The sequence below is a fragment of the Micromesistius poutassou genome (assembly GCF_964030765.1).
Source record: "Micromesistius poutassou genome assembly, chromosome: 12".
Taxonomy (NCBI): domain Eukaryota; kingdom Metazoa; phylum Chordata; class Actinopteri; order Gadiformes; family Gadidae; genus Micromesistius; species Micromesistius poutassou.
In genome coordinates, this window is record NC_140282.1 from 19,446,642 (window position 1) to 19,460,389 (window position 13,748).

General features: G+C 44.0%; 1 protein-coding gene across 1 annotated transcript in view; it reads right to left on the reverse strand.

Annotated features, from left to right (window-relative positions):
- The window catches only part of LOC311356691 (anoctamin-5-like), a 22,786-nt gene extending 9,117 nt beyond the window's left edge, over positions 1–13,669 (reverse strand). The window contains 7 exon segments of the mRNA XM_084476500.1: positions 558–677; positions 1,369–1,653; positions 2,058–2,126; positions 3,243–3,347; positions 5,045–5,109; positions 8,488–8,532; positions 13,384–13,669. Coding sequence (XP_084332626.1) covers positions 558–677; positions 1,369–1,653; positions 2,058–2,126; positions 3,243–3,347; positions 5,045–5,109; positions 8,488–8,532; positions 13,384–13,459 — 765 coding nt within the window. The 5' untranslated portion in view covers positions 13,460–13,669.
- Between the last annotated feature and the right edge of the window lie 79 nt (positions 13,670–13,748).

The following is a 13,748-nucleotide window of genomic DNA, read 5'->3' on the forward strand; positions in this document are numbered from 1 at the left end:
AGCTGCACTTTCTTGGCAACACAGATATGTTCAACACCTAGGTTCAGTTTTAAAGCAGAATTGGCGGGATGTGTTGTTAAGCTTATAACATTTTAATTTTTAATTAAGACTCTACACACAGCATGACAGTACCGTTGCTTACTATTGGAATGCCACCAACAACTCAGATATTAGTTGAAATTATCTTTGCTTCCCGAGAGAAATAAAAAAAAACGCATGGTACAAAAATAGGAAAAAGATCAGGTACATCTATGGTTGTCACAGGCCAGTATTAAGCCTGTCAAATCAATTTATTCTGAATAAATGAAATGATTGGGTGGCCTAGCTGTATTTCTACGTACCTACGCTTACTTACGAGTACCTGCGCTTACTCTGCCGTGCACTCACTGCCCGCGACCGGGTCTTCCACAAGGCTAGGCAGACCTACTGCTAAAGTCACCTGTGTTTGGGGAGCAGAGGCTGAAGGGAGGGCTGTTTTTTTCGGTCGGATGCGTTCATAATCTGGTTTACTCTGACTGGTTTCTCCAAATCGCTGACCCTAGTTTAAAGCGTCTTACATCGTGCAGGGGGAAGGCGGCGGTGTAGGTGCCGTTGCTGAGCAACCTCTTGATCCCCTTCTTGTATTTTTCCAGCCGGTCCTCCTTGTGATACGCACAGCGAGCCAGGATGTAGAACACCTGCACACACACACACACACACACACTCTTATCACCATGGGTTTGTTCACGAATGCCGTGTGGGCGTTTGTGTATGTGTGTGCGTGTGTTTTGTGAGTGTAAACACGTGTTTGTGTGTTCGCTGGGTTAAGATGATAACAACGAACACTGGAAAATTGTCATAAGTAGACTCACAGAAACACCACGAGCGTTTCTCAATTCCCGTTCTCGTGTGTTCTCGTGTACTTGCGTTCTCGATAAACGTCATCAGTGGTAGCCCAAGCACTGTTCCAATTCCAAGTACGCGAGAACGCGAGTACTGTCGTAAAACCCGTGTGTGTTCTCGATGCGTTCTCGATGAGGCCGTTCCACCGAGGACGCATCGGAGGTGACTCGTGTGGACTTGGGACCGTTAAATATCCCAGAATGCATCATCCAGTCCGCTGCTGTTCCAATTGCAGGTGCGTACTCGCGTTCTCGGAAGTCTGTACTTCCAAGTCCACGAGAACGTAGTCCGCGTACTTGGTATTGAGAAACGGCTTACATGTGTAATTACAACTACTACTACTACTACTACCCGACTACTACTACTACTACTACTACTACTACTACTACTACTACTACTACTACCCGACTACTACTACTACTACTATTACTACTACTACTACTCACAGGACCAGTTCAGTTTTCGGATCCCCCGCTTGGTACTCACGATTCTGTTCCTGGTGGACGGCGGGAAAAGGGAGTCTTTGTCGTTGATGAGGAAGAAGTCCGTCTTGCCCTTGTCGAAGGCCGTGGTGAAGTAGTCGGGCTGCGGCCGCATGATCTTCTCGGGCAGGCGGAAGGGCTGCGACAGCCACCCCAGCGGGACGTCCTGGCCGTGGGGGACGTCGCTCAGCTTGAAGGGGACCTTTATCTTCAGGACGTCGGCGTAGGTGGCCAGCACCTCCCACGGAGCGTGGATCTTAAGGAAGTACGTCCGGCCGTCGTCAGAGTCCTGCCCGTCCGATTCAGAGAAGAGTTTTTAGTTTTTAGTTTAGTTTGTTTTTTTTTGTGAAAAATTCTATACTTTTTTTTTTTCTCGTGAAAATGAACAATATAACAATACTAAAATACTAAATAAAGAAACAAAGAAATCAAATATTCAATTTATAATAAATATTCAATATAAAATCATATCTAAGCAATATATAGTGGAACAGTAGGTGTCATTGATTTTTAGTTATATACTGTAGATAAAATATTGTTATATTTGTAGATTTGGAAAAATCCTCATAGGAAAAAAAATAAATTGACAATTACAATTTGACCATCCCTTTAAGAAAGAATTGTCAACGCCATGGTGCGCCAACATAACTGTTCCACTAGATGGCGCCACAACTCTATGATCGGATTCCTCACTTGTTTGTCTTCGGTCTCCAGTTCAAGCCCCGCTTTCTCGAGGTTCGCCTCAAACTCCCTCCGTCTCTCCTATAAATAGGCCAACGGATAGGCAGACAGCCAGAGGCAACAAACATGAAAAACACCCAGACAAAACTCAAAAATGCATGCACACTAAAAGCATGCTCTCATTATGGAATTTAGGTCCTGAATCGGCCATTGTAATTCCTACAATTACATTTGTAAATAAATAACCACAAATATAAATGGGACTTCCTTTATTTTGTTTTGCTGACTACATAGTTGCTGACAAGAGCATACCATTCGGTCACATGATTCATGCATCATTGTATGGTTTTTATGCTCTACCCGTAGTTTCTTCCTAGTCCAGTTTGGTCAGACTGTAAACGTCGCCAGGGCCATGAACCACTAAGAAGCAGCTGGGAGTCTGGTGTGGTACGGCAAGTGGGGGCCCCTAACTGATCTGAACATACGACTCAGATGGATGTGTTGCCTATAGCTTTTTAATAATTACTTCATAATGATAAACAATTACTTATTTGAGTCACCAACATCACCAAACTATAAAACGTACAAGCGACCAAACCCCAACTGCTCCCTATCATTCTTCCCGTGCTGCGTGGTGCCATGGTAACCACACTTTAAGACACGAGAAAACATAACATCAGCTGACCTGCTAATAATAGTCTGGAGAACAAGAACCCTAAAACTACTTATTTGAGATGAAAGTGATATAGTGGCTTACATAGTAGTGATTTTCAGTGATCCTGTTCCAGATCTAAGCTTATATTATTCCAAAAGTGGAAAAAGAAACATAGGAAAATAACTTCATATGTAGAAAAAATATTGCTCTTTGCAGGTGAAATAATAAGTAACCATAATAAAGTTCATACATGTTACTAGCAGTTTTGGGTTACCAGGTAACGTCAATTCACTCTGGCTACAATCCAACCACATGTGGTATCTGATTGTAGCTGGGGGAGACAGCGAAGACATCCTGTACAGAAACATACCGCTGATCCTACAGTCTTAAGAGTCTCTACCAGAAGAGCCAGAAGGCCTTGTTTTAAGTTGATAGCGGGCAGACAACCTCGGGTGTCCAGTTGTCTGGTTAACGTGGCGTTTCTGTTAACAGGTGCAGTAAACAAATGTCTTGGAGTCCATTAGACTGTGCTTATTGCTTACCGTTTTCTTTTCATCTTTGTCGTCTACGTAAGACAGCACAAAATCGATCCTCCTCACGCCGTCCCTAAAGAACACCGTGTCCCTGTTCCGCTGGAGCTTATCTGTCTGGAGGGAAGACGGAGGGAACACGTTGAAGGTGAAGTGTGTATTCAGTTAGTGTGTGCAACTAACTGAATACCCCCGCCCCCCCCCCCCACCCCACCCTCGTTCCAACGACGTATGAGAAGCTTTGTTTCCCTGATTGTCTGATGATCGTCTACAAAAGCATCACGTAACCAAGTGTAAAGTGATGAGATCCCTTAAGAGATTTCTAAATTGCATTTGATTTTTAGTCTGTAGCGCTATAGGTCATGGCGTAGGAGTAAGATAGCGATTATGACCGGTCATTTAAAATGCGTAATCTCAGGAGACATTTGTCCGGGCTAGTGTACAAACATGGTGGTGCAAATTGGCGTGCTCCCTTTTTATTAACTAATTTGATCCCAAAATAGAAAATCCAATTACATTAACCTATAACCTAAAGATGCAGATACTGCGCTTTGCCTTTGAATTAGAATTAAAGCTGTACAGTATATAGCATTAATGCTATCGGAATGCCCAATGCTATATGGGCAATATGACTGCAAAATGCAGTTACTAGTTTTGATTTGGAGACTAAAGAGACAAAGAACAAACAATAGGTAACATTAAGTTGGAATATCTACTTAAATTAAGTTGACCCAATTTATTAACCTCATCATCTTCATAATAATGCACATGCACATCTCTAATGCACGACTTCATTGGTGACTTACAAATAAAAACAAGGCAAAAATTAACAAAAATGCACGGGATTATATATGATTTATCTTTCTTTAGGAAACCAAAGCAGACTGCAGTGTCAGATACAGTACAGATACAGTGAAGTAACTGAATTTTTTCTCAAACATATAACAAGATTCTACCAAGACACTGTCCCAAGACAGGACATATAGCCACCATCTCCCATCACCGATTCCTTCTGGATGAAGCCGCACCCCTCCCTGGTCCAGATGGACAACGTCCAAATGTCTAGAGAGATGCTGTAATTACTAACGAGGTTGCTGGTCTCGTGTGACTCAGCAGTAAGCGTGGTGTTCTGAAAGATGACTTCAGTCTTCAATCTAATCCTCCATCTTCCTGGATACAAAACAGAGACTCTGCCGGTGCGTGTGTGTGTGTGCGTGTGTGTGTGCGTGCGCGTGTGCCATTGCCACGGGGTGTGTGTGATCCGCTCGGTGCAGTAGAAGTAGTGTAGCTTGCCTCGAGCCGTTCTGCCAGCGTCCTACGCTCTGCCTTCAGCCACCGGCTCACCCCTCAGGGATGTAAAAGAGGAGCCAAGCATGTAAGTCTCCCCAGTCCCCGTGCACAGCCCCTCCACCACCATTACTCCTACATTATCTCTGCTCTGTCGCACAGGGCACTTTGCAGTCTCAGTCTAATCTGCAGGGGGATCTGGGGGGAGGTCTGTGGGTTCTGTTCACCGCTGCACCAGTGACTTCTACTGCCCTGTGGACGTCTGGGGGAGGACAAAGGCCAGGGGGGCTTCTGCAGAGCCTAACGCTGACGGACCGGCCCCCATGCTGCCACTTTGCCACCGGGCTCAACCTCATCACGGACCGGCTGGAGGAGGCTGACACCGCACCTGAATCAGGTGGACCGTGGCACAGATCATCGCTGTGTGTGTGTGTGTCTGTGTGTGTGCATGAGTGTGTGTGTGTGTGTGTGTGTGTGTTTGTCGCTACTGAAACAAAACTGTTGTCACACAGCATCAAGAGACTTACCTCTGTGTGTCCTGGCAGGGAACTCCCGCGGTCAGACAAATAAATGCCGTGGCCGTTGATTTCTTCTGTAAAAGAGCCGTACAACAGTCAGTGTTTCAAACAACGCACGCTGAAATCACCACTCTCACTCTCTCACACGCACACACGCTTGTTTGTGTTATGTAGCACTTTGGTTGGAATGCATGGTTAACAAGTGTGAGGAAAGTCCCATTTGTAGTCATGGTTCAAAAGCCAAACGTTTTCAAAGTATTTCACTAATGGTTCCTTAAGCCTACATGAAATGTTACCATGCATTGGATCGAAATGGAGCATTTGTGAATATGTATGATATGTAAAAACAGTATAGCTATAGGTATAGCATACGCATGTTCCCAGAAATATAATCAGTGCTGCTGATACAAACCAATTCATGGTAGATCAAGGAAAGTGAAAGCCTTCTTTATTGTTAGACACAGAAACACATTTTATAAGGAAGGAAACAGGAAGCGGAGACATAACTCTGTGAAAGCCACACCATGTGTTCCTAATTAGTAGTGTCGAACTAAAGCTGGAAAATCAGAAACAGGGAATCAAGGCCATTATTTCTCTGAGTCGGAGTCTTTGGTATGTGAAGCAAACATGAATCATAGAGAGAGCGAGTGAGAGAGAGAGCAAGCGAGAGAGCGAGAACGTGCGAGAGAGCGTGAGAGAGAGCGTGAGAGAGAGCGTGAGAGAGAGAGAGAGAGAGAGAGAGAGAGATTCTTATTCACCCATTTCCCCATACAGAGGGAATCCAATATCCAAGTAGCTCTTCTGCACAGCCCTGGTGCAGTGAGAGGCCTGCAGAGGGACTGTGCTTCTGTAGCTGGCCTTGAAATGTGTGACTGCTGCTGGGTAGCTGTGGGGGGGGCTGGACCCCCCTTCAGTGATCACTGGAGGGGGGTGGAGTCAGAATGTAGCTGGCTTCATACCATTCCCCTCACCACAAGAAAAACCCTCCAGGTTTTTTTCCTGAATAGGGACACACCCCCAACCATGCAAGAGGACAACCCCTCCGTTGGATTGGATGCAATGTCTAAGATGGATGGGATTTTGAGCCAATGAGGAGGTGGCTTATCCTTGAGGAGATTAGAGATGATCCAAAAGGAAAGACGAAATGAGCCAGGGCTAAGGAATCCCATGATTCACCAGAGAACAGATGAAGCATATGGGTTTTTTCTACAAAGCCACTGGGGAGTGACTAGGGTATACAGTCTGGAGGACTTTTCCTGTTAACCAGCTTTGGCCTCACTCCAGCTGTCAGTGTTCCGTTATCAGAGTGTGCAGACCAACAGCAGCAGAGGGCAAACACTGTGTTGGGGGATAAAGCCTTAAACAAACAAAACCATTCAACTGGTAGGACTAGGCAGTACCTGGTTAAGTTGATGTATTGGAAATAAGAATAACTAAACACATATAGGAAGAGAGAGAAACGATTGGCAAATACCTAACATTATTATTTATATCCCTCTAATTAAGTCAATTGTTGTTCATCTAAAATTGATCAAAGAAAATCTGTAAAACAAACAACCACAATCAGGTCAGGTGGTCCTTTGCAGTCATCAGTCATGAGCATTTATCCTGTAAATACAGTCGTTATACAAGCTCCAGTGAGACATTGTTGCCGCCTAAGATCTATGATGTAAGCACATCATGTCCTCTGATTGTCAGCTGGCACAGCACGCGACAGAACGCACACGAATCAGAAACTGACGTCGTTATTAGGTCGGCAGTGGAGAATGAATGTAAGGAATATATAATCTGCATCCACATTTAGTTATGCACACGTGTGCACGTCGCGTGTGCACGCATGCACTCACTCACTCACTCACAGCCACCAACACTTTGCACAGACAAGACGGGCGTGACTAGAAGTAGCAGTGACAGTATGAATCATATTTAACCCAGACAATACATGACAGGGTTTCAGTTCCTCTCTCGACTGTCGACTGTATTGGTCCAAAAGACTTTGACAACTGTTCATCTTACATGGAACACGGATGAACAGCGACATATGTACGGCGGCACTTTCCTCGGACATTAAATAATGATCGAGGCATAACTTACAGAAAACATTCTTGCTTATGCACGCTTAAAAGTGCAGAGTGTAGAATTGAGTGTCACCTAAAAGAACAGACTTGGCAGAAATGGAATATACTATTACTAAGTAAGACAAGGTGTGCTACTCGATGCTCGGTGAAAGCTGCTCTATGCTGTCGGTACACATTCATCGTAGCAGCTTTCAGGCCAGAACAGGTCACTGTAGCCTCTTCTATGTCGTTGGGAAGGGAGGGGTGAGGTGAGGTGAGGTAAGGGAGGCGTATTCAGCAGGTTTCAATCTGCACCCTCACCCCTAGATGCCACTAAATCCTACACACTGCACCTTTGAGCAAAATAAAAGCTGGCATGCTAATTTTTATGGGTATCCAATCATTTGTGAGCACCAAGGTTTGTTTGTTTTTGTTTTATGTACTTACATAAATACAATGCTTTCCCCCTAGACCACACTTCGGGTTATTTTTGCCCTTTTCAAATTATTTAGTTAGGGTTAAATAAGATGTCAAGGTGTTTATGCAATCAGCTTTCGCTGACTCACGTAGCTTTGATGCCTATTTTTGTGACAGCGAACATATAAAACTCCTAATTACTGAGTTCTCTGCTCCTGCAGGGAAAGTCTTTGCGCTGTGGTAATTTGTTTATGAATAGCGCCATCGGTCTCCTGCATATCAATGAAGGAGCTTTGTCTTTCCAGCATACACTGAGGCTCTCTCTTGATTGCAAGGATGCATCCTAAATAGGTGGCAAATGTGGGTTATATGGCAGCATATCAATGTCCTACTAGGGCTGCTCGATTTTGGAAAAAATGAGAATCACAATTTTTTTGGTCAAGATTTTGAGTTTGAAAATAAAATGCTTGAACTTCAGAATCCAAAAAAAATATATATATTCTTTTTTTTTTTTTTTCAAAAGAATCGTTCCAACTCGATTTTATTAATTTGGAGATCATTTGACCCAAGAATCGAAATCGTGATCAAAATTTGATTAATTGCACAGCCCTATGTCCTACTACAGTAGGAAGCATAAGAAACATTCTCACTAGGTACCTAGACCTAACAAGGAATATTCCTTAACAGGTATCAAGGTTAAAAGAAGCCACTTCACAATTGAGACACAGCCTTGATGATGAACACGGCTCAATCAATCACTGATCCCAGTAGCAGATAATGAACATATACATACATGAAGCCGATGGACAACACAAGCTAGTGTCTAATGAGCACACACACTCAAGGAACAAGGAGTTCTGCCAAGACAGAGGACGGGGCATGAGGTCCAGACAGAGAGGAGCGGTGAGGAGAGCAACGGGCGGGCGGACGGACGGACGGACAGACAGGCGTCACACAAAGCCTTTGATCTGCCCGTACCTGAATGCAGTATAATCCTGAATGCTGTCAGGGCAGTTGGGTGGTCTTCATAGGAGAGACAGACAACACAACAGATAGACATTGGATACATTATTAGTGCGGTGTTTACACTGCAAGTGAACAGCACTAGTTTAAGGAAAATAAATAAAATATATGTACAACAATGTTTATTTAAGTGCCAGTACAGGTGAAGACCAGCCCGTTTAAAGAGGCCTCAAACAGACGATCAAACCCCAAAAAAGGTTGAAAGTGGAACGCCCAAACTTCCAACTGCTATTATAGCAAGTTTTGATGTTCTGATGAAGGAAAACAGCAATTAATTGAATAAACGGCAAGGTGTTAATGCAATCAGCTTTCGCTGACTCACGTAGCTCTGATGCCTATTCTTGTGACACTTAGCATATCAAAAATAAATAAATGGGACAGCCTACAATAAAAGCTTTCAGAGCCACAGCCCAAGCCTCTCTGCCCTCCCGGAGCCTCTCTGCTATTCTCACTCAGATCACCGCAGATTAAAATGCCACCCTGGTGGGCTAGCAATCTTTTTTGTCAGCAAAGCTCTGCCCACGGCCACTGCATGCTGCCCGTCGCAGACCCTTTTGTCTCAGCTGATGAGGAATTCTGGATCTCAATCACACGTGACAACCAACCTAGATTGTAGTGAAAGAGTTTCTTTTAGTAGGATGACGCAAGTATATGCACACCTAATGCAACTCACTTTGCATCTGTACACACTGTATTCTATACAGCTCACTGTATAATAAAGATTGTATTCAATACAGTCTTGTCATATCATATCATGTCATATTATATGCAGCTCACTGTATAACCACACACAGTGCATTCAATACAACTCACTGTGTAACTATACACTGTATTCTATGAAGCTCACTGTATAACCATACTGTATTCAATACAACTCACTGTGTAACTATACACTGTATTCTATGAAGCTCACTGTATAACCATACATACTGTATTCAATACAACCCCCCCCCCCCCCCCCCCCCCCCACACACACACACACACACACACACAGACAAACAGTATTTTTACTGAGACCCAGACAGCTTCAGATGCCTTAGCAGAAAATAAAATATGAATATTTCTTCCTGCTGTTATCCTTATAATTATTCATTTAACTAATATTATCATCACTGGGAAGGGGAACGGTTTAAACACAGCTGAGGAGTTGTCACCCCTCACCCCTGACATTGGGGTTATATATAATGTCATCTCTCAAGTCAATAAAGTGTTCATCACTGCGTTCCTTCTCACTTATCTGCCGGATGTAGCGGTTCTAGAAGGGAGGACGTTCTTAACATTTCCTGAAGAAGCGCAGAGCAGCAGCACCAGGCCTGCATGTGCGCGGGTATGCAGAGACCAGATAGTACCGCCTTATCTCCAGTAGCCCACATTTCACCAACGTGCACCTTCTGAAAAAATGTTTCCTTCGTAAAACTTTTTTATGTAAGCGTGACATTTAAAATGAAACTCTTATACAACTATTGCTACCAATGCCCTACCATTAATCAGCTCAAATAATTGATACAACATTTTTTCTCTATTTGAAAAAATAGTTAAAGCTCACATCATGATCTCTGTGCATATTTATATTCCAGGGACTTTAATTAAAAGTGCAGTGGGTACAATCGCTACACACCGCGTATTTGAATAAGTGTATAATCCCATTAAATAAGGATTGTTGTGTTGTCGTTACCTAAGACTGAGCCCTTTATGTCTACGTAGGGAGCATGTTCTCTTCCACGGAGGGGGGGCGTGCTATCCCCGTGTGTAACAGCGTTATAATGAGCCATGTTGAACGTGGAAACGTGCCACACACACCCTGGTGCTATCCTGTGGGTCCCAGAAGCTTAACCCTCTCTCAGACTGGGAGTAGCGCCGACTGCTATCGAGATGAACCATCAATGCACTTAACAGACAGCGACAGTTATTGATATGTGAACGTAGTTTACCACAATGGATGCAAGAACAGGAGGACGGTTGAGAAATGTAAGAGGCTCTTAAGCACACCAACGTCTGCCGTGTCTTACAACATGTACAGTCACCATGGTGAGGTGCAGGCCACTGTGGTCCTTGGAAAGGGAAAGGGAAAGGGAAAGGGAGGGTGTGTCAGTGGGATGCAGTCCGCAGCCTCACTGCTAGTTGCTACTGAATTAAATTACTGAAATAGCCACTTTAACCAAAACTATTTGTATAATTCAAAAAGTTAAAAAATATATTATTCATATCAGCATTTTGTAATTAAATCTCAGCGGTCAATACCCCCCTAGGACGCGTTCTGCACGTTTTTTCTCGTGTTATTTATCGCACGCAACCATCAGATGTGTAATGCAATTACTTGACCAGTTTCCATAGCAACCCTTTGGCTCAGGGCCTCGTTTGCGGTCAAGCAATCACTTTATGAGCTACACAGACACGCTAGAAAGAAACACGTTGCTTTAAGTGAACCCCCGTCCCAATAGTGACACGTACAACAGCGTTGTTCGTGGACTGTATTTAAGCACAGGATGCAGAGCGGTGCTCCTCAGTGTAGCCCTGTGGGCCCCGTAGCGTCCCTGTAGGGACGATCGATGAAGGCATTCCATCGCAACTGCACTCTGAAGGTTTGGGGGAAATTAATAGATTAACAAGAAGCCATTTCATATTAGGTCTGTCGGTGACTACCGGCAGCTGCTGCTGCTTCAGTCCCATCCAGTCAAAGTCGATCCAATCCAAGAAATAAACAATAAATAAAACAACACACACACACACACACACACAAGTGCGGCTGGTGAAATCATTGCAATCGTTCCAAACTGTAAATGAAGCTGTCAGTTTGCAGCTTCTTCTTCTTCTAAGGCAAAGGGCTGTGTTTATAGTAGGAATAACACACGTGTAGCTCAACACTGATTACGGGTCCGTCCAGTAAAGTAAATATACGTTGACCATGCTGGTGCTCGACAGACATACTGCACACATAACCAACCTAATGTAAAACAACTTGTCACTTAACCCTCCCATTGATGACCTGTGAAAGGGCCCATTGACTGAGAGCTAACGGACAATAGGCAACGGGGAGGGGGGGGGGGGGGGAGAGGGGGGGGGAGGGGTAGAGAGGGGGGGGGGGGGGGGAGGGTAGAGAGGGGGGGGGGGGGGGGGGGAGAGGGGGGGGGAGGGGTAGAGAGGGGGGGGGGGGGGGGAGGGTAGAGAGGGGAGGGGAGGGGGGGGGGGCATGTTGACAAACCCCTTCCTCCCCTCTCTATATATGCCGTGTGGTCGGCCTGATAAGAACCTTCACAAAGCTGATGATGTTGGAGTCTATCAACGGCTCTCACAGTGGAGGAGGCTGGGTACATCACAATTAACAACACTGATTAACACTTATTAACAATTAACACTGATTGGCAAAACTACAAGCTAGTGGGAGCAGTTACAAATACTGAACGAGAACGTAATACTCTTCTGCATATGTTGTATGTTTCAGCTCCTCTCGGTTGAGGGTGGTGACCCCGTTTAGTGATGGATACACTAAATGTATATTTAGTGATGCTTATTGGGTACATAGTCACTTAACAGGATGAACTATTTAAAGTCAGTGTTCGTCCAAATCCAATTGGGATCCAAAAAGGATCCAAATTTGTTCAAGAATTCAAAGTTGAATTGGCATTCATCAAAGTTAACTAAAGAAAATATATTATTCACAACGATAAAATGCTTTATAAAAATGTGTGTATTTTCTCATCAGAGGTTTTTTTTCCAGGATTGACTGGGCGTGTCAGTATTATGGTATGGGCAGTTTGACCTTTACTGAGTCAAACTGAGTCTAACCACTGGGCAAGCTGTTATAATAGTTTTATTCAGCATTCAATATACTGGACGTTATTTTCTAATTAATTGAATTGAATATTAAATAAGTGTTATAGAGGGGCAGCAGTGACCATTGGTCAATTAGTTGTGAATTCACTCCACAAATAATAACATCCAGTTATGTAGTCTTTATTTAATATGCGTTCTCTACAGATTGACTTTGCTTATGGATAATGGATGCCAACACAACAAAACCTGAATTAAAGCAAATTACCAATGTGGTTTACCAGGGATATTAAAGTTAGTTTATCATGATAGCACCAACTTCTTAATTATGATACATCAAGTTTAAAATGACACTTTTTGACCTCAAAAGTTGAGTCTAACATTTCAAACTACAGGTCTACTCCTAAGAAATACAGGATAATGGTTACAGGATAATGGTTACAGGATAATGGTTGTCTTTCTTAAGACAGCACTTGGTTCTTGATCAATACTGGGCTGCCAACTTCTGGTTTTTGGCTGGAGTGAGACTCAGACCGAATTGTTGACGGGGGGGGGGGGGAGTTGGCAGCCCTGTCAATATATTGAAGAACCATTTCACAACAAATGGACATCGTTGCTGAATATGGTCTAAACAGTGACAACAGAGTGTCAATGTTGTCATGTTGCTTCACATTAGGGCTAAACGGAGCCCAAAAGGAGTTGTGACCTCTCGGTACAGCACAAACACGTCACGAATAGGCGATCTAAGGAGTGGCTAAAGGCATCAGGAGGGTATGAGTTTGGCATACAATCAAAACATCTGTCATGCTCCCTCATGTGTTCATAGGTAGCCCTATTTTACCATGACGTCATCATCACGCATCGTGAGAATCGGTTGCCAATTTAATAAAGTGCATCAATTGTCACAAATGGCAAGATGATTTTAATTTCAAGATTCAATAAGAGAGATGCAAGCCCACGCGTGAGGTTAAACTCAACACGCCTAACTAATTCAATTTATCCTAATTGAATCGAATCACTCACAGAAGAATCATGACTGAGCGTCATTATTTGTGTGCATTATTACGCTTTCTTAATTACCTGTGGTCTGTGAATCCTCCGCGCTCTTCAACTCGATTGAGGTTTCATCCCTCTCCGTTCCCGTTATTCGTCTCATACTGGCCGACCGTAGCTTTTTCACCTTTTCAGGAAAGTAGGCGAGACGCCACTTAAATCGATTCGTCGGCGCCCGAAGACTCCGCGGTGTACGGGACCACTGGGCGAGGATGATGATCAGTCATCCGCTCGGGTGTTTCTACTTTGATTTGGGTCGATATGCATTGTTTTTCATTAACATTATTGTCGTCCGGTGACTGTCACTACAGCACTGGCGCTCGCTGCCGTTACTCGAGACGTGCGGCACAAGATAAAGGGGAGGGGCGACGTTTTCAGTCGGCGAAAAGCAC